The sequence below is a fragment of the Vicugna pacos genome, unplaced genomic scaffold, assembly GCF_048564905.1.
Source record: "Vicugna pacos unplaced genomic scaffold, VicPac4 scaffold_19, whole genome shotgun sequence".
NCBI classification, from domain to species: domain Eukaryota; kingdom Metazoa; phylum Chordata; class Mammalia; order Artiodactyla; family Camelidae; genus Vicugna; species Vicugna pacos.
Window position 1 is genome coordinate 35,546,986 of NW_027328740.1, and position 25,485 is coordinate 35,572,470.

Sequence of the window (25,485 nt, forward strand, 5' to 3'; positions counted from 1 at the left end):
CATGAGACCTAGGAGAGCTTTGCTGCTGATTGCCAGGAGGACAGATCTCAGGTCTCAGTCTCCCCTCGTGTAAAATGAAGTGGCTGGACTGGATTCTTTCCTCTTCTAAGATGAGCTTCCATGAGCCTATGTCTTTTGTTTATATTTAGGAGTATTAGCAATATCAGATTAAATACTGAATACCCCTCCATCCCCCCGAAGCAAAGTGCAGTATATGCTACATAAGCTTCTAGTTATCTGATTCTCGTTTCTCATCTTACAGTCAATTTTTGTGTTGCATGTTTCCCGGCAACCTGGAAGGTCTTTTTAGCCATAGGTGGCGCTGTTGCAACTTTTTACAGTCTTAATTTTTCTGTTTGTAAAATAAGGCTTAAACAATGTGATTTTATTTTGATTCCTTTGCTTAATGCTTCAGAATAGCACAACGTCCATTATGTCTTTCTACCTGGAAAATTTTTTCTGCTTATATCATAGTTTTATTCTTTTATCTCGCTGTGAACATTTCAGACTTGCTGTGCAAACAATGGCAAAATCGGGCTTTTCTTCTAGTGTTAGAAACCAGTGAGCCGGGATATTATAAAACAGCTAGAAGCTGCCTCTGGAGCACCATAAAGCTGAAAGGTGTGTTGAGTTCCCTGAGTATTGACCCCGCCGCTGTGTGTTAATTGGTGGGAGTTGATTTGGTACATATATGATGGGGTGTAGTTTCTTGACTTGGGTTTGCCTGCACGTGCTGACACTGAACCATGTGATCCTGAGTCAGCTCGTTCTGAGTTTTCCCCTCGTCTGTGAGAAGGGGACACTCATATCTGCTTTGTAGAATTGTGAGAATTAGTAATTATGTAACATGTTTACCACAGTGGGTATGTCAAGAGAGCTCATAAACTTTCGCTGCTGTTTTGTGTGCAGCCATCATTTTATAGTCTTTGGTAATTACAAAGAAACAAGAAAATAAGAAAAGCTGATTTTATGATGAAAGATATTTGAGGACGTTCCATAATTCCTACACCCATAATTTAGCATCAGCAGAGTCAGAACTGTTACACAGTCGCCCTGGACCAACGTTAAGCCACAGAAATTTTTGTTACTTCATATATGTTGGGGCCTAAGGGGAACCAATACTTATACACATGTTGTCTCCAGCAGCCAACTGAGAGATGACACAAAAGAGTAGGCAGGCGATAAATGTCTTCTTTGTTACTGATGAAGCCACGTTCTCCATGAACTTCAGGGCTGTGGATAAATGAGTGTCATGATACTGTGTCCCAGAAGTAGAGACTCACCCTGTCCCAGGTATCTCTGGGCCACAGCAAGCCTTCCCTTGAGAGAATGAGCCCCATCATGCACAGGGCTGTTCTGCAATGGAGCTGAGCATCCAGGGTGCTTCCCTAGGGTAGTCAACACTGGAGGGAAAGGAAGGGTTTCACATGCCCTGCTTGTCTCCCCGGAATCACAACTCAATCTGTTAATGTGAGGAGGGCTAGCTGTGGGCCAGGGGTCAGGGCTGTGAAGGGAGTAGCACTCTGCATGGCCCAGAGGAGTGGGGAGGAGGTATCCCTTCCATCAGTTTAAACAGGTGGTGGGATGGAACAGAAGGGTTCATCCCATGAGTTTATAAAAGGAGAAATAAGAATTTCCTTTGGGTATTAGTCTAGCCAGGAAACACAGAAGATGATTAGGAAGGAGACTTGTAAACCACTGTAATATTAATTTGACATTTGTTGAGCACCCAAAATGTGCTACATTCTTTTCTGAGCGTTTTACAGAAATGAATCCTTCAATCTTCTCAACAAGCGAGTAAGGAAGGTTTGATTGTTATCCCAGTTTCACAGTGTGGAAATTGAGGCACACAGAGGGTAAGTTGACCAAGGTCACAGAACTAGTAAGTGGCAGAGCAAGTATTTTAACCCTGGCTGTATGGTATTGTGGCGCCCAGAATGGGCTTTGGGTGTTTAGATGTATCTGCATCCCTCGATTTCTGTACGTCTGTGCATCAATTAGCCCAGAAAGGACAGGGAAAGGAGAGTTACACAGGTGCTCACAGTCGTGTCTCGGCAACTGTCCACGAAGAGTGCACCGTGATTAGAATTAATTGTTTTCCAGGCAGCAGATCTGTTGGTATAACAGAAATTTAGTCCATTGAATTCATCTAGAAATCCTTCCTGCTCTGCTTCTGTCCACACTTGCCATGTGACTGCCTGCCCGTGTTTGGGCCGTGGAGGAGAACATATACTCATGGTTGAACTCTGATATTGCAGTCTGGTTCATAGTTTCACATCTTCTGTTACATTAATAAGTTAAATTTCTGGTTTTCTTGCATCAGTGTCTCATGAGTTTGGTTAATGTGAAACCAGTCCATGGGAGCCCAGGGGTTATGATGGTATAAATTTTTAGCACGTTGTGGCACTTCTAGCCATGCAGACATGACTGGGGGATGTACGCCTTTCTCACTGATTTCTCCCAACAGCAGGGTCCTCTCACGGATGTGAGGCTGGGAGCTCTCTGAGTAGCTCAGTCAGAGGCCAAGTCCACCAATCCGAAAATGATGAAGTACCTGGAAGTGGGTTTAATAAAAGTAAAGGGCTTCCAGGTAGTCCGATGGGCTGTTCAAGAAATTTGGTGAAAAGCTGTCCACTGTCTGTGGTTTAGCTGCTTCTTTGCTATTGAAAAGTCTGGAGTAGATGAAGGGATTTTAAAAAGCAGAAAGGAGTGATTTCAGGTGGTACATCCACACCGGTGAGAAGTGATGGATGACCGCCTGTGTGAGGCACAGACAGAGTCTTACAAACTTCATAAAACAGCTTCAAATGCTCTGCCATCTGAGTGCGCTTCATATGGGGTCCAGTTCATCACTGGTCACGCTGTGAGGGCAAGTAACTGACGATGGCAGAAAGGACACGGAGGCATCAAAAAGGTCTCACTCATGTTCCCTGTTTAAAGAATGTGGCACAGTGTATTATATTTGAGCTGGTTTTTCACTGAACAGTTTTTAGTGTTTTCTGGGACTCCCCAGTGCCCCAAGGTTCCATGCAGCTGGGTGTCCCCTCATTGCAGCTCCGTCAGCGCTTGCCCTGGGCTGATGTGGTGTCACGGGAAGCAGGACGGTCAGCGTCCCCGGCTCCTCTGAGCTCCGTCTCCTCATCTGCAGAGCCTGGTTTCCCATCCGTGTCTACTTAGTAGGGTTGCTGAGAATCACACGTGATGGTTATCAGGTGTGATTTCTGGTTGTCTCTGCGATTGGCAAATAGCCAATAATTGATAGAAACTCTTGTTTTTTTTATTGTAATTGTGTCTCCTAGATTGCAGTGGTTTTTAGTCTGCATTTTTTTATAACTTTACTCATTTTTAAATATGCCCTTATTTTATTTATTTTTTTTTTTGAGGTACTGGGGACTGAAGCCAGGACATTGTGCATGCTATGCAGGTGCTCTACAACTGAGTAATACCCACCCTCCTTTTCTGCACTTAAAAATAAATATTGCAATACACAAAATAGCTCTTAAACTCCATCATGGGACCTGGTCTCTGTATAGGCAAATGAACACGTATACTATTTCAATAAGAATAAATGCTGTTGAGACATAAGTTTCTGAATCTGTTAATGTGCTTAAAAACGATCATAGCTAGTGATAAACACGAGACTTAGATCAAGGACTTTTTAGGGTATGTTTTGCCATCATGGGAAATTACATTCTACCGAGAAGGCTAATTGGGTCTCTTTGATATTTGGATGGTTTAGCAGGTGATCAAGGCTTTCCAAAGCTGACAGTTTTGTATTTTAAACTAACTACAAAGTTATCTTCTAGAAGATGGAAATCCTAAGCTTGTGAATTCCCCAGTAATCCAGGGGGTATGTGTCTGTGTCTGTGTCTGTGTGAACGTTTGTGTGTGTGATTTCAGGAATGTAGAAATAAGTTCCATATAGACTTCTGATATCTTTCTCTTCCAGTTCAAGGTTTAAGCATATACTTACACAAATAAATTGATTTTCTTTTGTCATTTGGCATATTGGCGGGAATAAGAGGTTCTCATACTTGTTTCAGAAGGGTTGGGAAGCATGAGCTTAGAAAACGGGAGGAGAAAGAGGCAGGGAGACACTTCACACTTTGTGCAGTATATGAGAAACGGTAGCTTTTCTTTTCTCTTTTCTTCTAAAGCAAACTGGCTCTGAATTGTAACACACTATTACTCAGAATTGCTTTTCTAATCAGATACAAGTGCCTCAGATTTTTCAAGGCAACATGAATGATGAAATGTGTTTTAGCATTTATCTTTAAAAGTAGTTTTATTTCTCAAGTAAAAGACTATAGCCTGTTTCTTCCAGTGTCTCAAGAAATTCTCATTGATCTATGTACATGTTCTATGTGCTTATTTTCTTTTCTTTTTTTTTAAGTGCTTGTTTCATTGTGGTGTGAATCAATGTTTAAAATTTCTGGATTTTGATCTTTAGAAAATGCTGATATATCAGAACTGTTAAAAACCTGATTGTTTTTTGGTCCTTGTTTGGTGGGGCACCCTATTGATTACTCTTGTCTGTTAAAGAGAGAAATTCTTCCTCTAGCCTGCAGATCATTAAGTGTATGGTTTGCAGTATGCCTTTAAATTTCATTGAATGCATTGAACATGATTGTCCAGTGAATTTTGAGTTGACTCATAGTAATGACTTTGCTTTGATTCTGTGGCTTTTGCTCCTCTCCACAAGAGCTTGAATTCTCTGTTGCATTTTGTATACGTGTTCTTCACAGTGGAAGAAATTTTGCATTTTTTACAGAGGTGGTTTTTCCTAACACCTCTGAATGCCTTCTGTAATTGATACAACAAAAATCTGTTATTTCAATGCTTAATTATTTCATAAACTAGTTTTTGGCTTAATCAGAAACAATGACAGAGTGATAATAAAAAATAGGAAAACTTTCCTTCCTTTGAAGAATAGAAATCAGGTGGTCAGGCTCACCCATGCTTTGGGCCTGACACACTTAATCTCATGTCATTGTGTATCATGATTCGGAGATGGAGTTGCTTCAGGTTTATTGATTTTTGTTTTAACATTTGTGTTGAATTCTTTCTCCAGGCTTATGTATCCTGTTGGGTTTGTTGAAACTGTAGAAGGGAAACAAAAGCTTTTTTTGGTTTCCGGAGGCCTGAGTTGCTGATGATAAGGGTTGAGGGTGGGCTGAGGAACAGAGTGACACTCCCTCTGCTCCCAGCTGAAATTGATGAACAATGAAATCAATTAAGTGTATCGGTATTTGACCAATAGAAGTTAGCGAGCCCAAAGTGGCTAGTTATGCCCAAAGAAAGTACTGAATTCACCTGCAGAATTAGGTGCTTTACCAAGAAGAAGCAGCTTAGAGCAATCAGAAAAATCAGTCCTATGATGAGATATAAAGTAAATATAATATCTTTTATTTCTGAAACTTTTCTACGTTAAGTTGTGTAGAGCTAAAATTAAGTTTCAAGCACCAGGAGTTAACAGTGTGGGTGGTTCTGTATGATCATTATTCAGGAATGTGCCTAGACTCTGCTAGAGTGGCTGAAGCTGGCAGGAAAAGACCCAGAGCCAGGATTTGTCACCTTAGGGTGTCCTCCATAATGGTTCCATGTGGGAGCCCATGATTGGGTTAACAAATTGTAACAGACCCCAGCCGCCTGTCAAATTTAAGAAGAAAACGTATGCTTAGTAACTGCTTTGCAAGCAAGTGCCTGTGCATCCTCACTCCTGTCTCCTTGCCTTAAAAAGCAGAGATAATGCTTTGCTTGCGTAGATGATGTTTTAGATAGCACTCTGCTCATCGCAAAGCAATGACCCAGGCCCACAGCTATAAAGGCTGGGCTTGTGTGCAGTTAGATACTCTATTATCCCCCAAGCAAGGACCTAGCTGGTCTGGTGGTCTGCTTTGTAATTCACATGTCTAAAGAATGTATCTTATTCCCCTCACCCCATGACTTACCTAAAGATACACTAAGCCTTTGTACTCATGGTGGATTCTACAATCTCTGTCTCATCCTTCTTTCCCCAAGTTCCTGCTTACTATCACACAACTGTTAATGACGTTTTCCTTTGATTATACACAATAAATATGGGATCATTTGAGAGGCTCGTGGAGTTGGGTCCCTACGCCCTCTCTCTTTCGTGACTTTTTCCACAGAGTCTTGAGTATTCATTCCCTGTACGTAAGACTTCTGCCAGCCAGAACCCACAGTTCCAGGTGAGAAGGATGCAGGCTTTATCTCTCCTACCTCTAGGGAGAGAGAGTAGAAAATTGAGATCTGCTCTTCCGTGGTCCCTTCCTGCCCCAGGTCTGCTCCAGTTCACCTGCAGCCTTCTGGCCTCTGCTCACACTGCCTCTGTCCCAGGACTGACAGCAGCCTTTTCTTCCCTGGTAAACATTTCCTGTGCCTTTTAGAAGTTGGTCTCTTCTCTGCAATACAACCCTGGCAGATGTGATGGTGGTAAACGTGCTGGAGGGCAGTCACTTGGGGACTGCCAGGAGCCATGCTGATTCTCCTGAGTCTCTCATTCGGGGTTACAGAACTGTCGAGCAGCAGAGGAAGCCCTTTAACGTGAGGCCAGCTCAGCATTGCATCACTTTCATTTTATTTTTGAATTTTCAGTGGAGAAATTATTTGTAGCAAACTGTTCCAGATTTTTGGCTGCCTGCTTTCCTCACCACCATTTCCTTGTTGGCTCTGGTGCTTGTTGTAAGAACCAGGTTTCTTCTCTGGTTATTTCTAGCAGCTGGGCTTGCCGAATCCTTGATCTGCATTTGAAGCAGAATGCTTCTTCGTGATGTCAAGCTGATTTTCCTATTTCTGAATATTTCGTGTACACTCAGCAACTCTTTCAAGTGAAATGCTCTTGTCCAATTCTGTTAACCCATATTTGCCGATCTCCTGCTTTCATGCTGAGGGCAGTTTCTTCTTCCTGTAATAAAAGTTAGCAATTTGCATTTACTATTTGAAGGTTCTGGCCCTAGGTGCTTTTGTCCTTAACAGTTTTAATACAATTCACCCATTAAAATGTGCAGCGGTTTTTACTCAAAGCCCAGAATTGTGCATCGCAGTCAATCTTAGAATATTTTCATCCCCCAACAGGAAGCCCTGTATGCACAAGCAGTCATTCCCATCTTCCGCATCCTCCCCCAGCCCCAGGCAGCCATTGTTCTCTCTCTATGGATGTGCCTGTGCTGGACATTTCATGTAAAACAAGTTATTTCATGTAAATGGAACTGTCTATTGTGACTGACTTCTTTCACACTGAGTAACTTTTTCAATGTATTTCCAGGTTGTGGCCTGGGTCAGTACTCTATGCTTTGCTATTGCTGAATTATATTCTACTGTATATCTGGGCCCTACTGTTTACCCATTCATCAGGTGATAGTCGTTTGTGTTGTGTCTGCTTTTTGTTTGTGAAGAGTAATGGCGCCGTGAATACTCCTGTAGGAATTTTTATGTGGACATTTGTTTTCAGTTCTCTTACTTGTGTGACCAGAGAGCAGAAATGCTGGGTCATTCATAAACCAAATGTTCAACTCTCTGAGGACCTGCCAGGCTGTTTTCTAAAGTGGCCACCCTGTGTTACATCCTCAAAAGCAAGGGCTGCGCGCTCCGCTTCCTCTGTGTCTTCATTAGTGCTTGTTACACATTTTTTTTATTATAACCTATTGTAGTAAGTGTGAAGCGGTTTCTCCTAGTGGTTTTGACTTGATTTCTTTTACAGCTAATGATATTGAACATCGTTTGATTGTGCTTATTGGCCATTTGTATATTTTCTTTGAAAAATACATTTTCAGATACTTTATACACATTTTAATTGAGTTCTCTTTTTCTTGTTGAGTTGTAGGAGTTTTTTCTTTTATTTGAAGATACAAATACTTAATCAGATAAATAATTTGAAAAAATTTTCTCCTCTCTGATGTTTTTTCACCTTCTGGATGGTGTCCTTTGAAGCAAATTTTTAACATTTGATGAACTCCAATTTATCACTGTTTTCTTTGTTCCTTGAGCTTTTGGGGTAATATTTAAAATCTGAGGTATTTTATTTAAACTTTTATATAAAAAATAACTTAATTCTTAAGACTGTTCTAGGAGATGGGTGCTGTGGCTGTCCCCAGTCTATGGATAGGAGACTGAGGTGCAGAAAATTTCACTGAAATATCAGTGTCACAGCTACCCAGTGCTGTGGGATTTCAGACCCTCATGTTTGTCCCCAGCATTTGTGATCTTCACCACCATGCTCCACTACTGCCTGGAATCATTAATGAAAAAGTTTTCCTTTTTTGATTTCTTGATTGTTTGTTTTCTCATTGGGGAACTCACCTCTTCATTTTCCTTGCAGAGATCTGTGTAGGTTTATTTTAGATCTCATGTACTTATTTATTACACAGGCTCCAGCGATGATTGTGCCTAGTTGATCTAATCAATTCATACTCAAGTCTTTCCTGCTCATGACACTAAAAAGAGAGTCATGATTTACATAATGCTCAAAGAAGAATGTACTTGAGTGATTTTATTTTTCTAACCAATCAAACAAATCAAATAAAAACCCGGTGTTGGAACAGATTATAAGCCCTGCAGAATAGGGTCACTGTCTTCCTTGTGTTTCATTTGATTTGTCACAGTGTCTGGATAGTGCCTTGCTGTCCAGCAGTTTTGTGAGTATACGGTGCTCGTGAATCATTGTAAGGAAAGAATTTTGACAACAGACTGTGTTGTTCATTTCACAAGGGAAAAGATCATATAGAAATACTGCTCAGATTTATTTTAAAATTAAGCTTGGTGTTTTGAGAAGGGTTCAAGAAACCATACAAAAATCTTTTTCACTAATTTTAAATCTATCTTAGACACATTATGCATACATGGCAGAGTAACTTATCAACTAGTTTTGACAAGAGGAGTGTATTATTGATTATCTATTTTAGTTGAAATATTCTACCTGGGATAAAGTAATCAGTGCCCATAAATGAACAAATATGTTTGTATTTCTATGCAACATGGGGGCAGACTTCATATGTTTTTATATAATATATATGACTGTGTGTTTTAATCTGTCTGTCAGTGTTTTTATAGTTTTTCATCAATGTTGTAACTTTAGAATTCTTCTATGGAAATCACCCCCAATTCTAGTGCAGTTTGTACTGTGTATCCTGTCTTATGCATGGGATTCCACTGTCCCCTCACTGAGGAATTTCCTCTCCTATTGAGTTAGTAGCAGAGTTAAAGGAACTGTGATTTCTAGGCCTTTGCTCTCCATGTGTTTGCAGTTGGCTGTCAATCAAGATTTTGTCTTTCGTGAGTTTTCATTGTTCAATTAGAATTTTGGAAATAACAATTAATATGTTGCAACACTCTCCCTAGAAACTTGATGTGTTTGTGCTTTTCCGTTTCCAATTTACAAAAAATGTAAATGCACTCTTGTTTTTAAATAGTCCTTTTTCACTAGATATTTGTTTACTTCTTTATAGTCAAAATATTTTTTTCCCAATGAATGAATAGGTTTGCATGTTTTAAAAGATACCTTACTTTTTAAATTTCTTATTCTAACAGGTATATTCGTTGTACAGAATTTAGAAAATAAGGATAAACACAATTATAACTTAAAAATGGCCTCTAATCTCACCTGGAGATACAGTTGTAAGGTTTGAAATTGAGAATTACAAGTCCTCTCAAACTGTTCTTCTATTTCAAGTACGGTTTGGTTACTGAGATCCTCGAATTCCCATATGAATTGTAGCAGCAGATAGTCAGTTTCTGCAGAGGAACCCACTGGGATTGTGATCGAGTCCACGTTGAATATATGGATCGCTCTGGGGAGCACTGCCATCCCAAGAATGCTGTCATTTGATTCAGGAATGTGCGTGGTGTGTCTGTCCAGGTATTTAGGTATTCTTTAATTTTTTTCAGCATTGCATAGAGTTTACATTGGATTATTTTACTATATATTTTGCCTTTATACTGAGGACAAGTGTGCAAGGTACCGGGATCAGAAGTGTATTGGAGCTCCGCAGCTTGCTGCCACCATGGACGCTGTGCTCTTGCTTCGCCCACTGTACAATGTTGCACAAAATAGGACCTAAGTAACTCTCTCTTGAAAGAATGATTATATGATTGCTGGATGATGCTTGAGAGTCCTTGTGATGATGTCTTTTTCCCAGAATTTCCCCTCTTCTTTACTATGCCCTTTCCCTTCCTTTCCTCCAGCCTGTGTTTCAGCCTGCCTGTGGCATTGATTTTCCTTGTCTGTGGACTCTTCCTTTCACTAGTTCGTGATAATGTTACATGTGAGATGTGGAAACTTGCTAGATGTCAAGAAAGAGGAAATCCATTGCATTCTAGTTTTTTTAGAGTGTGCTATTGTATTATCGATTGAAATGAAATCAGGCTGACCCATTGAGCCATCCCCTGAGCTCTTTTTGCCTTCCTACAGGTGATACTGCTCTCGTTGCTGCATGTGCCCTTCCCCCAGACTTGGTTTTGGGGTTGAGTAAGTCACCGTCACTGGAGCCCTCTCTTTAAATGATGAAGAGAACATTTGCTCTTTCTCCCTGTTTGGGGACTTGGATGAGATGAGGCAACAGATAAAGAATGGAGCCCCACCTCATTCTGACCCCCGCTCTTTCCGTTCCTTTCTCCAGGGGAAGAGTACAATTCAAAAATATAAAGATTGTGAACTAATGAGATAGACAAGACAACCGATCATTTATTAAATACCCTTTCATGCCAGAAACAAATGTATTATACACACAAAAAGCACATAAAATACGGTAGTACTGTGGTTACAAACGTGGGTCCGAGTTCGAGTCCTGGTCTGGAGTGACAAGTCCTGTGAGATGGAGAATTGGTAGGTCGGCTTAGCCTCTCTTGGACTTGTTTTCTGTCCTGCAGAGATGGGGCTCGCTAGGCGTCCCTCCCCCGTAGAGGTGCTGAGGGGTGTAAAAGACACGTGTAGGCAGACCGAGCACAGCTGCTCTTTCCTCGTAAGTGCAGGATAGCATCGCTTTTGCGGTGATGGCTTTATGACTGCACCGTGTAGACTCTCAGTGCTCCAAAGGGATGCCTTGCAGATTGGAGATGGGATTCTCACTTCTGTATATACCCAAGGATTGTGTTATTGGGCCTTGCTAATTTGACTCTATTCTTTAGAAAGTACATAATGTAGATATATTTTTCAAACATGCATGATTTTTTCTTTTATTATTTATAGTTCTACCCTCTCATCTCTTGGTGTGACTTTTCATGGAATCCAGGAAACAGTCCTAAGCAACCTGCCTCTTCACACTTCTCCGTGGTGGTTTCCTTCCCTGACTAGAAGAGGGTTTTGCATAGGTAATTTTGATTGCTCCCCTTCTCTTGGAGACTCTCTGTTTTTCTGCCCATCTCTCACCTGTCCATCTGTCCATTTCTCTACCCACTCATTCTTCTGACTTGTTTCAATAAGCATTTCAGGCAGCTTACAGAAGAACAGGTACCAAATAAACAGGTGAGAAAATGGGGCCAAGTTCATACAGTGAGGCTAGGAGTTGAGCCTGTGTGAGAGTTGCCAGCGTGAGACACACGCCTCTGCCTTGTGACTTATAAGATAGACAACATCAATGTGCCTGAAGCTCCCAGCAGACACAGGGAAACAGGGTTTGTGGGAGATGCTCATTGGCTGTGAAATAAATAAGTGGCTTAGTAGAAGCCCAGCCTTTCCAAGTACTAAGGCTTAGGAGAATATTTTAGTGTCTTCCAAAATCAGATTATTGCATCTTTTCTTTTTCAGAGTTTTATGTATAGTTGGTTTACATTCTATACCTGGAAATTTCTCCAAAACTTCTGCCCACGTGAGTCCCATGACTCGGGAATGGGGTGGTTCTGCTCATTGACGGGTGTTGGCCAGAAACGGAAAATGACAGCCTCAAAGGAGCCTGGGATTTATCAGTTATGTTTTGTCAGTGCTGTAGATTTCAGAAAATGCTTTCACCTTTTCTTTCCATCTGAGGCAGCAGCGCGCTCTCTTACCAGCATCAGGAGCTCAGGGCCACGGGATGGTGGGGGCTGACTGCACTGCCGTCAAGACAGCTGAGCTAGTCACTGCAGGTGTGGTTCTTTTACATACTGCAGTTCATGCTCTTTACTAGAATGTTTCAACAGGGAGTTAATTAACTGAGTTAATTAACATTTAATAAATATGATGCTTTGTTGAAAAGACAGTCATAGGCAGAATATAAGTTGTGATCACTTTAAAAATGGTTTCATTACTGAAATTTCAGTAGGAAAGATCCAGTTTATCTTATTTCCGCCTCTCTTTAAAAGTAACAAAGAAACAAGACAGAAAAAGCAGAGGATGATTTCTGTTCTTCCTCTCGGCTTGCAGGTGCCCTCACCTCCAGTGGCATCCATCCAGACACCAGCACTGACACTGGCCGTGCTCAGAACTGCCTCAGCCCTGAAGACACATCTGACAAATGGAAGGGGGCCGCGCCCTGTTACAGCAGGTGCTCTCACTTTGTGGGTCCTTATGTAACTGCGCGGTGTTATTCAGGATCGCCCTTTCTACACTTTGTGACGCTGCTGCGGTGTCTCCTAGTTATTTGTTTCTGTAAGTACTCGTGTAATTTTCCAATGTGTGGTACTAGACATCTAAAAATGCATTTTTCAGATGAAAAATAGTGTGTATTTAATATAAATGTATGAAAAAAGGGTCAAATGGATCTATCCTGGTGCCAGTACTCAGAGATAATAATTAACACATTAACATCTATTTTCTGTTCTTTTCATCAGTGTGTATTACCTCTGTCATAAAAACCAGCGAGCAATGTGTGCCTGTATACTGTGTGGAGACCTCCATTTTCCATTCGGCTTATTACACATTTCTCTACAATATTCTATCTCCCCTGGCATGATTTTTAATGACTAGTATAGCATTCTGTCTTGTGGAGTCCTCGTCCATTTTACTTTGGACTTAAATAAACTTTTAAATTCCAAGTATACTTAACTGAAATTCTGAAAAGAGATCTGTTGTGGTACCGAAAGTCCCCTACATCCCTTCCCCTTTTTTCCTGAGAGTAAAAACTGCTGACAATGTGGAGTATATATTTCATGACCTTTATGCCTATGTCATATAAATAAACTCATACATACACGTATATGAGAAATCTATGTCTATGTGTGTGTATATATGCTTTATTGAAAAATAAGGCCATACTATATGTTTTCTGCAGCTCGGTTTATTCACTCAGGTATATATCACAGACGTCCTCTCTCTCCAGACTCACCCGGTCCTTTCAGATAGAGTAGAGGGTTTTCCTGATATGCAGGTTTGGTCTCTTGTGTAAGGACACCTTTCGTGGGAGCGTACTGTGGACAAGGCCTTGGAGCACGCCGAAACACCGGAACTTTAGTGCCCACAGCTCACCGTGATTTACCGCATCATTGTCTTGATGGTGGACACTTAAGTTTTCTCCATTTTCCACTGTCAGAAAGGGTGTTTGACTGGCATACTTCTTATACAAACATTCCTGTGATCTTGTATGAGTATTATTTTCGTTAAGGTTTCTGGAAATTTAGTCCTTGGATGTGACAACTACATAAATCACAGGCTCCTTTCAAGTGAATCAAGAAATTCCTTCTCCTGTGGGGCATGAAAAGATGTAGAATAACTTATGTAACCAATTCTCTATCGCTGGATATGATTTCACTTCAGCTTTTCTTCTCACCATTGTAAACAGTGCTGTGTAAATGCTCTGATAAGTACATCTTTTTGAACTGAATTTTTCTAAATGAAACGATTCCAAAATGTGGAGTTCAGCCTGTGTGTACACACGTTTTTCAGAGTTTACATATCCATTGACATGTCATCCTCCAAAAGATCGCTCACAGTTTGTTCTCTCAAAGATGGACACTAGCTAGAATATCTTTTAAAAATATGTGCCAATATGATGAGCAAAAGTACTTTTTCATTGTTTTAATTTGCACTTGATGACCAGTGAGGTATTGAGCATTTTTCACTCATTAGCCATCTGACTTTTAAAAAGTGAATGATCTCTTTTGTCCTTTGCACACATTTAAGTGAGGCAGCTTCTTGTTGCTTTGTGACAGCTCTATGTATATTATGAACATTAACCCCTTGTCTTCATCAACATGTATCAGAGAGCTTTTCCTTGTCATATTTTGCCTTTCATTTTGTTCAGTAGGTTCATTTTTGTTGTGGCCCAAAATAATCTTAAGATTGTAAATGTCTTCTTTTTGGGTTTTATTCCTGATATTATTCTTAGAAATACTTTCTTATAATGGTATAAATTTCTTCTGTAGGTTTTTTTAATCTCTAAGATGGAGATGATGATGGTACTTGTTATAGTGAAGAGAAGTTGAATTAATATGAGCAAAGAATTATATTCGCTGTTATTAGTACTTTCTAATATTCACATCACATTCTGTAATTTTTCTTGCGGTCATTATGACTGGAATAGAATTTGTTTTTTCCAGGGGATTCTCTGATTGTCCCAAGACAATTATTGAATTCCTACTTTGCTTTTTAACTTGAAATCCCACCTGTAAAGAATACTTATGTACACTAGAGTCTCTTTTTGAGCTCATGGTTTATTTTTATCAATCTTACTTTCTTACACTAGCACTATATCTTACATATTGTAAACATTTATTTAATATCTGACAGTGCGATTTTTTGATTCTCTTTTCGATCCCAAATTTTCTTGGTTAGTATTATGACTTTATTATTCCTGAAGAATTCTAATATAATTTTTCAAGTTAAAAAAAAAAAGAAGTGCTGTCGTGGGATTTTTTAGTACTTTTGAATTATCGTTAGGAGAACGTACATTTTTACAAAACTGCTTTCCTGCATACAAAATGTTGATGTCTCTACTTTCACACCTCTTACTTTACCCCACAGTACAGTCCTGTACTTCCTCCATGTACAACATGGGCATTGTTTTTGAGTTTATTCCAGATTATTGTTGATGTTTTTGTTAATTATTTAAGTCAGAATTTTTTGCTATTGTATATTTTAACTGTTAAAACTGACACCTAGGAAGGCAGATTCGGTTTGTAAATACTCACTTTGTAACTTCTCATTTAAAATTGTAAGTATTAAGTACTTGTTACAGAATCCTTTCTTTTCTGTTTTTAAAAATTTGTTTCCAAGATTCTCAAAATGGTCATAGCAAAGTAGTATAGGTGGGGACAGAGATGGAGAGAGGTAGTGTGGCTCATGTACAAACTGTGAGCACTTTCATGGCTGTGTTTACGCTGGAAAAGCCGCTGAAGAGTCCAGGATAAAACAGGGGTGGCTTTGTATGCAGTTGAAAGCCAGCTTTCTTGCCTGGTGAAGCCTGGTGGGCGTGACAGGTAGATGATCAAGGTCGAATGGAGGTTATTGGCTGCACAGAGCGCTGTGTCTGAGAACTGGAGAATATCGCCATGGGAAATGCTTGGTGCCAGGAACAAAGCAGAGGAGCTGGGGACCCTGTGTGTTAAGGAATTTCCAGCCCTCGGAGTGGGAAGATCAGACTCTGCATTCAGATCTGAGTTTGAATTCATCCTCTTTAGTTTACTTGTCCTCTGACTTTGGTCAAGCTATATACCCTATTTCACTTCCTGTTTTCTTATCTCTCAAAATAGGAGAATTACAGCCTGCTGCCAGATTGTTTGATCAGGTTAAATAATTAGTGTCTATAAGATGCCACGTACAGTCACAAGCTCAGTGAGAAATGGGCTGTCACCTGTTCTTCTGCAACTCAGTGCTTGACAAGACATGTGGGAAAGCCAGTCCCTAATTTGTGTGTGATGCAAGTAGGAACAAAATTAATGTCTTGCCTTTCCCTAGCAGTATACTTACAGCTTTGCTTCATTTACTTCTTTCCTCCTTTCCTTTCCCCTTTCCCATCCTCCACCAAAAGATCCTGAGACTCTCTCAGAATAGTAGATTCAAATTACTTTAAAGGTTGGCTCATCCTCATGAAATGATAGTAACATAAAAAAAATCTGTGCACATCCCACAATACATTGTATTTGATTTACACACACACGTGTGCACACATACACACACACAATCAGGCTACCTTCCACTTGCAGAGGGATAAGGACCACTTTTTCTGAGTTTTCACTCACTGAGCTTGAGAACAATGTCTCTTACACAGACTTTCACCAGGCTTCGTGCATGGTGTTTTTAATTGAATTTCGGCTTGGTGGCCATAGATATAGTCTCCTAATAGAAGAGAGAAAGTGGAGACATAGACATTCTGCTGAGATATTGGTGTCATCATATTTTAGTTGGAAAGGACTTAAGACAGCATAGAGTCGTAATATTATATGGGTGAGAATCCATGATGTTGTAACTTGGACAAGAACATGGACCTTCTGCCGTCTTGTCCACAAAGGTGAAGAGGCAACTGGGCAGGGGATGGTAGGGATCCTTCTTGCTTGAGTTCCATGTTCTTGCTAGTTTTCATTGCTCAGTTGCCTTTAGTTTATGTCCATGAGGCCTCTCATGGGAAGGTCACTCTGTCCTGATAGATTGAGTTTCTTATCAGCAAAAAGCTCTGGACCCACTCATATTTCCCAGAGTTTTCTGCTGACCTGCTGACACTTTATATAATTGAGACCTAAGAAACTACTGAATATAAAATCCTTATTGTTATTGTTTGCCCTCGAGTTCCATAGGAAGGGGTGCTGTCTCAGGCTGTCTAAAGCCAGATCTGAACAAAGATAGGGTGACAGGCTGTGCTGCTGGTCCTCCACAGTTGAAGGGGATTTCCAACTTAGCTTTATATTCAAGGCAGATGAGTTCAAATCTTGCCTTTACCAGTTATTATCTTTGTGAATTTGGGGAGAAACTGTACTTTTTTGTGTCCAAATTTGTTTATCTGTAAGTAAGTTCAGTATTTATTTTAAGGTTTCTGTTTTAGAATTGAATGAGCTAATACTCTCATTTATACCTAAACTAGTGATCTCATGGTTCTATGCTGGTGCCTTGGTAGTTGATTACTAAGGGACTCCGCAGTGAGATTGGGGGTGGGGGACCCTGGATAATAGAGCTTATATTCCAGGATATGCTTGTAAAAGACTGGATGTGCAGTGGATTTTTAGTAAATATCTACTCCTTTCCTAATCTGCATTGATTGTGTATATATCTTTATACTAATATATGAACAATTTTTATTGCAATTTAAATATCTTTGTAGTATTTACAATATCTAGTTATAAAAATACGTGAAATAAAAAGATTTGAATTTATTTTCTTTTCAATAAGCAAAACAAAATAAAATAGAAAAGAAAAAAGTTTTGAAGGAGTAGAAATAATTTTATTTCTGTGGAATCAATTCCTTGTAATAGGTTTTTTGTTCATGTTGTTAAAAAGCATATAAAATTGATAGGTGGTGAAATACTGGAAATGAGGAAACAGTGGAGACATACTACCTCTAAGGCAGTCAATTTGTTACCAAGTCCAAACTCGTTCTGCTTGCTGCATGACAGGCCGATTAATCGGGAGATGAGATGTTGGAGTAAGGAAAAGAGACTTTATTTGTAAAGCTGGCAGACCCAGAAAATGGCATATTGTTATCCAGTAGAACTCTCTTCCCCAGGGCAGAATTCAGTCTCCTTTTATACTAAAAAGCGGCAGGGATGTGGCTGGTTGTTGCAAACTTCTTGCTGTATGAATTGTTTGTCCTTGAAATCCTTTGTTCCTGCAGCTGTCCATGTGGGTCAAATTATGGTGCCCCTGTAAAACCTCCAAAAAAAAAGAAAGGTTATTCACTATTTTACAACTTGCCATCTATACATAAGTGTAGAAGAGCAAATATCCTTAAAGATCAGAGCCCGGAGAATAGACCCTCCTGGATATTTCAGGCTAAAGGCAACTTTCTTTTACAAAAGGTGCAGAGATAGCAAGTCTGAGCCTAGAAAACAAGGTACAGGATTAAAGCCAAATGAACACATCTAACATGGAGTGAAATTTGTTCTTTCTATTACAATTTCTTTTTCTCCCTCATAAATAATTTTAGTAAGAAACATGAGCAATTTTTTTATTTTTGCTTCTTAATAAAGGACTACAACTACAATTTAGTGAGCAGGGATGCTGTGCGTGCCTTGGTGTCACAGCAAACTCTTGTTGGTGGTGGTCGACCCTGCAACATGCCTGATGCCCCGTGAGTGTTGGTGAGGGTCCCCCTAACCAGGGGCTCTATTCAGGAACCACCATATGCGCGTTGACCTCTGGCACCTCTTTTTCAGCTGCAGGAAATTTTTTCAGATTCTATGATAGAAAAATCACTCCAGCTAGGGATAATCAGGGAGTAAAGGAAGAGGAAAAGGGCTTGAAGTAGAGTAGAAGAGAAAGACAGAAGCTCAGGGAGCCTGGGGGCTTGGCAGCGCTGCCTCGGGAGAGAGAGGAGCAGAGGTGTGGATGGGACCGGCTACAGAACCAGCTCCTGCAGCTTTCCCTGCACCCAAGCCACACAGCTTTTAATAGGGCCCAGGACTCTCTCCTGGCTGGATGTCACCCTGGGCAGAACCTTGAGAATCGAAGGTAAGGGGTGGGCAGCACTCACCTAGGGGGTCACTGAGGACTTTGGTCAAGTCCACATTGACTTTTCCAGTCATGTGCCTTCACCTGTTCTTTATCTCAGGATCTGAGAAGCAGGAGCAAGGAACTCAGGGAGAGATGCAGGAAGATATCTGACTGTGTTAAGAGACGACAGTCACAGTGACACTGGGAGCGAAGACACTTGCAGCAAAGTAAAATAACTTCACAACCATTGCATCAGAGCTGCATGTGTGAGAGAGCCTAAGCCTGTCTCAGAGTGCAGGGGACAAGCGGAATGGAATGGTAAAATTAACACTGACAATTGAAATTTTGTTAAATAGCCTGCTACTTTTAATTTTATCACTTCAATGTATGCAGGTGTATTTCTATGAGCATTTATAGGTTCACACAAACCCACCAGCCCCTCTTGCCCCCATGGGGGATGGGATTTTTCAAGCACAGTGCCCCTCCTGCTTGCTTGGGCCACGCTGCGGGTCCTCACCTGGGGCCGGACTGCTACAGTACACTGAGTCCCCGAGGCACGGCCTGGGATACATGACAGGAACAACTGTGCTCTTGGCTGAGGGCCTCCATTTCCCCCTGCAGTGTAAGAATGCCGGTGACTCAGTTAGAAGCATGCATCCAAGCCGTCCTTCCGTGTCATCACCATCTAGAAGCGGTGCCTGAATCTTCTGAATTTCTGCAGAATGTGGTTTACAATCACCTTGAACAAGTGAGTGTGTGTTCTCTTTCAAGTGGAGGAGTTACTGCCATTTTCCTGGAACTTACTCACCACTAGTCCATCTGATTTTTCTGTGCTAGGATTCAGTATGGCCTGCTAATAACTCTGCAGTCAGGTCTAGAAACCCTGATGAAGAGGATTATTTATTTTCTTTCTTTATATGATAGTATTTTACTTTCAAATTTCTGAGTTTTCAGTTCTTGGAGGAATGTTTTGGGGGTTGGAGAAACAATTTTGCTCTTACCATCTTTGTGACCTGTTGCTATATGCGTCTCACCTGTCTTCTGTCACTTGTGAGGCGGTTCTATTTTTGACCCTGTCCGGGTTGTTCATATTTTAAAACATAAAATCTGTAAAAGTACAGTCCCTTTTACTCTGAAGACATTCCACAAATACTCCTTTAATCTGGGTATGGTTTTAAGAAGACACAATAATTGGAATATATACTTGCAGGTTGCCAGTGCAAAATCCCCAAATTAATAGTCGAGCTTAACATCTAAAATCTTTCTAATCTACCATGGATTTGTATGGATAAGTGAAGTAGTTTGCTAAGAACTCAATCCTCCCAAGCTGATGCTCTGCCAGATGGTGGAGAGGAGGGACGAGGGTGTGTCCTGCCCTTACTGAGCTGACAGTTTCATGGCAAGGACCTTCACCAGGTGAAGAAATTGAAGTTTCTTCTAAGAACAGTGGGTCTGAAATGAGTCCAAAAGCGTGGGAGAGACACAATCACATTTGTCTCAAGTAGGGGAGAGTGGCTGTGGGGCCACCTGGGAGACTCATGAGTCCAGGTGGGCAGTGTTGTTGGCTTCCAGTTGAGCGGTGGGACGGTCAGTGGGTAAAAGCGAACAGATTGAAGGCATGTTTAGATGGTAAAGAGGAAAGGATCAATGCTGTCTGTGAAGGTAGGATGGAGTAAGGCCCAGGTTTCTGGGTGGATTTATGAGTTAAATAATGGTCCTGCTGTGTTCTGAGGAGGGAAAGCAGCAGAGGGAGTTCTGGGGGAAAACTGATGAGTTCAGCTGTGGGTAAAGTGAAAGGCTGTTAGATGTGTGGTCTGGGAGCTCTGGTGAGAGCCAGTAGTGAGTAGGGGGCGGGGAGAGAGACTTTCAAATCATTTTGTCTTGTGAAAATACATACAAGAATGAGTAATGACACAACCCCTGTATATTCTGGATTTAAAACCCAGTAACATTTTGCTATATTGACTGCAGGGGTTCTTAATTTTTTAATAGAAATAAAATAAATAGAAACAAAATAGTGGAGTTAATGAATATCTTAGAGTTGATGTGTGTCCTTTTATGTATTTTCATACCTCATCTGTTTATAAACATAATCTACAAAAAGTTAACTTGCTTAGCATTAGAGTTAAACAGAGGGACGTGACACACTCTGTTGGTGGTTCAAGGTGATTTCTTGGGCAAATTATGTAGCCTCTCTGTGCCTTAGTTGCATCTTCTGTGACTGCCCCCATGCCCCTCATCACAGCTGATTTCCTAGACTTGAAGTTGGGAGGGAGGCTGCTGAAGGGAGTAAGAGGTGGCAACTGCTAGGGTCACTGAAGAGAGAGACAAAAACAGATTAAAGCCGAGAAACTGAGTGCTAATACCCTCAAAGGAGAAAGAATCCCTTAGTTTTTTGAGCCACTTAGCCTAAGAGAACGAAAATCATGTGGATCCAAAGCTCTTGAGCATATGAGTATTGTGGGTGGGAGGGTTTCATCAGAAAAGGGTTGAGAAAAGGCCTTTTGGTTTCCTTTTACGTTTCCAGTAAGGATGAGGCGCAGAAGAAAAACCGCCCGTTTCACAGTAGAAGGTGCTGTTTTGTGCGAAACTGTCCGAAGGTTGGAAACCATTCATCAGTGGTGCTGGCAAAAGAAGAGACTTCTGGATTGGGTGGGGCACTTGCTGTGACTTCCAGGTGACCTGCTGGCTGGGGGCTGTGAGGCGGGCAGTAGGTTTGCAGTGTGACCTGGGTATAATCCCTGGCATTGAGGCTGCTGATCTGACTAGCAGAGCTGGGCAGACACCGTCCTAACGGGGCTGCTCGGGATGAGGCCTGGGACACCTGCCATGCTGAGGGCGAGAGGAGAGCTCCCCTGAGGTTGTGTCCCTGTGAAGATTAGAAACGTCCTCCTGCAGGGGAGGAAGAGCCTCTGAGCAGCGGGCCGGATGCACAGGCAAGACCAGCCTGAGCACGGAGATTTCAGGAAGCCGGAATTCATACAGGCCCGAACAGCCTTGTTCCTGAGAAACTGGAGGGAAAAGATGCTGCAAATGCAGGCTAAGTTCAGACACTATTGTGTGTCATGAGTGATAGGAAAAGACTGTTCAGGCAGCCACGAGAGAACCCTGTGGTTGTCCCAGTTGGGCGTCACACAGGAGGGAGGAGCAGAGTTATATACTTTGCCACTTATTAGCTGTGTGACTTTGAGCAATATCACCCCACTTCTCTCTATATATATCTACATCTGTAAAGAGACACAGTGACAAGCTCGTGTCATCAGAATGCTTTGTTTAACTCTGATCCCCTTTGTCCAGTCCTGTCAGTGCTGCCCTGCAAGGTTCTGCAGCGGCTGCTCTTGCCCTGTGATGGGAGGGCATAAAAGGGCATTGTAGCACCCGAGGGCAGAAAGGGGTTGCTTTAAAAGCAGACATGTAGCGTCCTGCAGCTGCAGACCTGCAGGCAGTTTGGTTCATGGTCGTGGAGAGGACTTTGGAGGCCTTAGCGTCGTCTTAAGACTTGTTTTCCCTTGGGGACCTGATTTGCCTTTGCAGATTAATGTTGAAGATTTGGGCTTCTGGCAAAGCTGTTTTCAGAGATGGGTATATACGTAAAATATCATATAAAATAAAATGATTTATTTAACGTGTGCGACTTTGCAGCTGTTGGGAAGAGCTGTGTTGGCCTGGTCTCCACGGGGGACACCAAGGGTCAGCAGAGCGTGCGGGAGGGAAGGCAGCCTGCAGTGCTTCTGCGGGGTGTTCTCCCCAGCAGGGCGCTCTGCTGAGTTGTCTCTTCTCTGAGTTTGGTTGCCAGAGGAGCAGACAGCAAAGTAATGAGTTCTGGAGGGATTGTATAATGACAGGAAGAAATAGGAACCTGGAGATTTTCTGGACTAAAACACGCTTTTGGTTCCTGATTCAGTGTGTTCCATTACAGAATTGATGAGTTGTGTCTATTCTGGAACGTCATTGAAATAAACGTTCAGCCTAAATGTTAAGGGCTTTGATTTATTTGGCTGGAGGACTCGAGCCGGGATGACAGCCTCTCAGATCACTCTGAGGGACTGCTCCCAAGAGGTAGTGGAGGAGCTAGGATAAATAGAATCTTTACAACAAAGATCAGGTAATTGGAACAATAAAATATTGCTTGTTATCTAAAGAAAACCAGATATCTCAAGTTCAAGTATTTAGTGGTTTTCTATGTATGGTGGGAAGCAAACATTTGGGTCATTGAATTCATTCCTTTGGCAAGCACCTGGCTATCTAGGGCCAGTATCCTGTCCTTTCTTGCACTGAGTCTGCTCAGAGGGCACCACTGTGAGTGGCTGAGAGGCCGGGCTGTAGGCATGAACTCGCTGGGGGTTGGCAGCAGCCGCTGATGATTTGGATTCAGCATTCTTTGTTTACTGACATGGTTGCAGTATTTTCATGCACATTGTAGTATTTTCATTCACAGTGTTCCCCCTTGGTCCTAAATTCGACCAATATTTTGAGAGACATTTCATGACCAATTTTGTCCCACGGTGCTAGGATGGCTCATTCCTAGTTCAGGTGAAGAATCTTCTGAGTTGCCATTCAAGGTGTTAGTTTTTTTTATCAGGCCCTGTTGATACTAAAAGTTCTCTGGATCACCTGTCTTACTACTCTATTATGATCCAGGAAGTGTTTACCCATCTTTGCTCATTCCCATACCTAGAATCACACTATTATATTTATTTTATTCAGGGTTATAAATTTTATCTGTTTCTTCAAGATGTTTAGCCATCATCCATCTTGTGGGCCTAGTTACACATTGGGAAATGTAACAGACAACAATTTTATAAAATAGACAGGATATAAGTAATACAGCTAGTAACGTTAATAAAGTCACGAGTAAGAATTTAATAGTCGAGAAGTTGTATTTTTGGGTTAAAATTTTGCTTGTGTTTCTGAGTTTGATCCTATGAGAAAGTTCATATTTATGGTCAGGGTCAGGGCAGGTATTAATTGGCCAGTTGAAATCTCCCACCTTGTAAGATCAACAGTGGCCTAAACAGAACTATAAATTCTTTTTAGAATAACGTTTCTGAGGGCTATCTAGTTAGAGCCTTGGAGTAGGGAAACCCACCAAGGTAACACAGAAGTACTAGACATAGGTAATTTATCATAAACTTAACAATTGGAGTAGTTCACAATCAAAGGTTGGAGAAATTATCAAAGTAATTGGTATACAGTCCTGGTCCGGTGTCTTGGGTCAGCAGTCTAGCTCAGATGTCGTCTTCTTCTCATCCTGGTCTGGTAGCTTTTTCTCCATTTGGGCATTGTTTTAAGGTGAGCAGCGCTCTATAGGCCAGTGCACTGCAGGGGCTGTTTCAGATAGGAAATGAATCCGAGACTCCGTTTCCTTCAGCTTTGGTGTGTATGGTCTAGTTAAGAGTATCTGAAAAAGGGTCTTTCCATTCAGGTTGGAGACAGTTCTTTAAGTCATGCCTGTTGCAGTATGTATAATCCCCTGGCTGCAGGTCATGGGGCATTGGAATTTTACCCAAGGATAGATTACTGAGCTTCAGAATCAAACCTAGAGTATTCTTTTCATAATTCAATTAAACTGTACAGCAGTGTGACATAACAGCAAGGAATGATCTGGGAAGTGTCTTAGTAAATATGGACCTCAATTAACAAAACTAGAATTTAATATCGACTAAAATATAATTTTTTCTCTCTAAAGTTACCCTCAGTTTTCTCAAATATAGCCAAATCAAGATTAATTTCTTTACAAATTAAATCTGATTATTTGATCATATAGGCTTTTTAAATTGACTGTGTTGGAATTTTTAATACGGAGTCTCAGGGTAGAATGTTAATAAGGTTTTCTAAGGCCAAGAAAGCCACGTCAAGGCTTTTCATGGATTTTTGCCTTACAGATTTAGGTAAATTCTTTTCTCTTTAAAATCCTTAAAATACCTTTATACTCCTATATCTCTTAGGAGATGATCTCCCTAATTTGTCTGATAGAGCCACTGGGGACCTAAGTATTTTTAGTCTTTTGAGGGATCAGATAGAGAGAAAAGATAACTGTTCCAAGTCTGTATACATAGTTATAATTTATCAAATTGCTGTGAACCATAACTAGCTTAAGGAGAAGAGATTCTTTATGTCTGGGAAACAGGTTAAAAGGCAGTAGTATTTCAAACAATATCAAAAATTATAACCATATTCAGCTGGTTAATCAGTCCCATGTAACTAATTCTTTTAATGAGAGTTTTCATTAGAACTTTAAAATGTCTTACCCAGTTTAGTTCAGTGCTGTAGTTTGAAATTTATTAGAAATCAGTAAATCTCCTTGAAGAGAAAGCATTTTGCAAAACCATCAGAAGAAAACAATTAACTGTCTATAAATGACAAAAGATTTAAAAGCATGGTTAAACACCGTTACACTATAATCAATAAAGAAACCTGTTCACTATACCCATAATTATCACTGGTAACATTTCAGATAAACCAGAATTTTAGGGAGTCCATATAATTTCTACAATACCTATATTAATAATATTTCTCATTCAATATAACCTTAGAAGTTTTATGATTCATTTGACAATTCCATGTTATTTAAAATGCCAAATGAAACTTTATAGTTAAAAATCTCTCTTTGGGATGTTTCAGGGGCCTTCTGTAGCATCCCAAACTTAACTGGAGATTAAAAGAATTTTAATTAATTAAATTAATTTTTATTTAATTAATTAGAATTTTATATTTGGGGAGCTTTTTGAAAGATTTCAGAACACTTGATCAGATAAACATATAGATCACTGTAAAGTAGTACTAATTCATTAACAAGAAAATACGTCAAAAGTAAAGGCAGAACAGATCAGCTAAGTGGTATAAGAAGTTTTACAATCTGTTACTGAAGGTGGATTAATATTTTAAGAAAATTTTTTCCTCTTAACAGAGAGAAAACCAAATCTAATCTTGTTCCAGCTAACTTCTAAGATTCATTTACGTTGCCCAATTTGATT

At 40.7% G+C, this 25,485-nt stretch overlaps 1 protein-coding gene across 1 annotated transcript in view; it reads left to right on the forward strand.

Annotated features, from left to right (window-relative positions):
* LOC140692908 (uncharacterized) overlaps positions 1 to 25,485 on the forward strand; it is a 417,598-nt gene that overhangs the window by 332,678 nt on the left and 59,435 nt on the right. The window contains exons 5-6 of the mRNA XM_072957117.1: positions 12,356 to 12,476; positions 19,130 to 19,256. Coding sequence (XP_072813218.1) covers positions 12,356 to 12,476; positions 19,130 to 19,256 — 248 coding nt within the window. The remainder of the gene's footprint in view (positions 1 to 12,355; positions 12,477 to 19,129; positions 19,257 to 25,485) is intronic.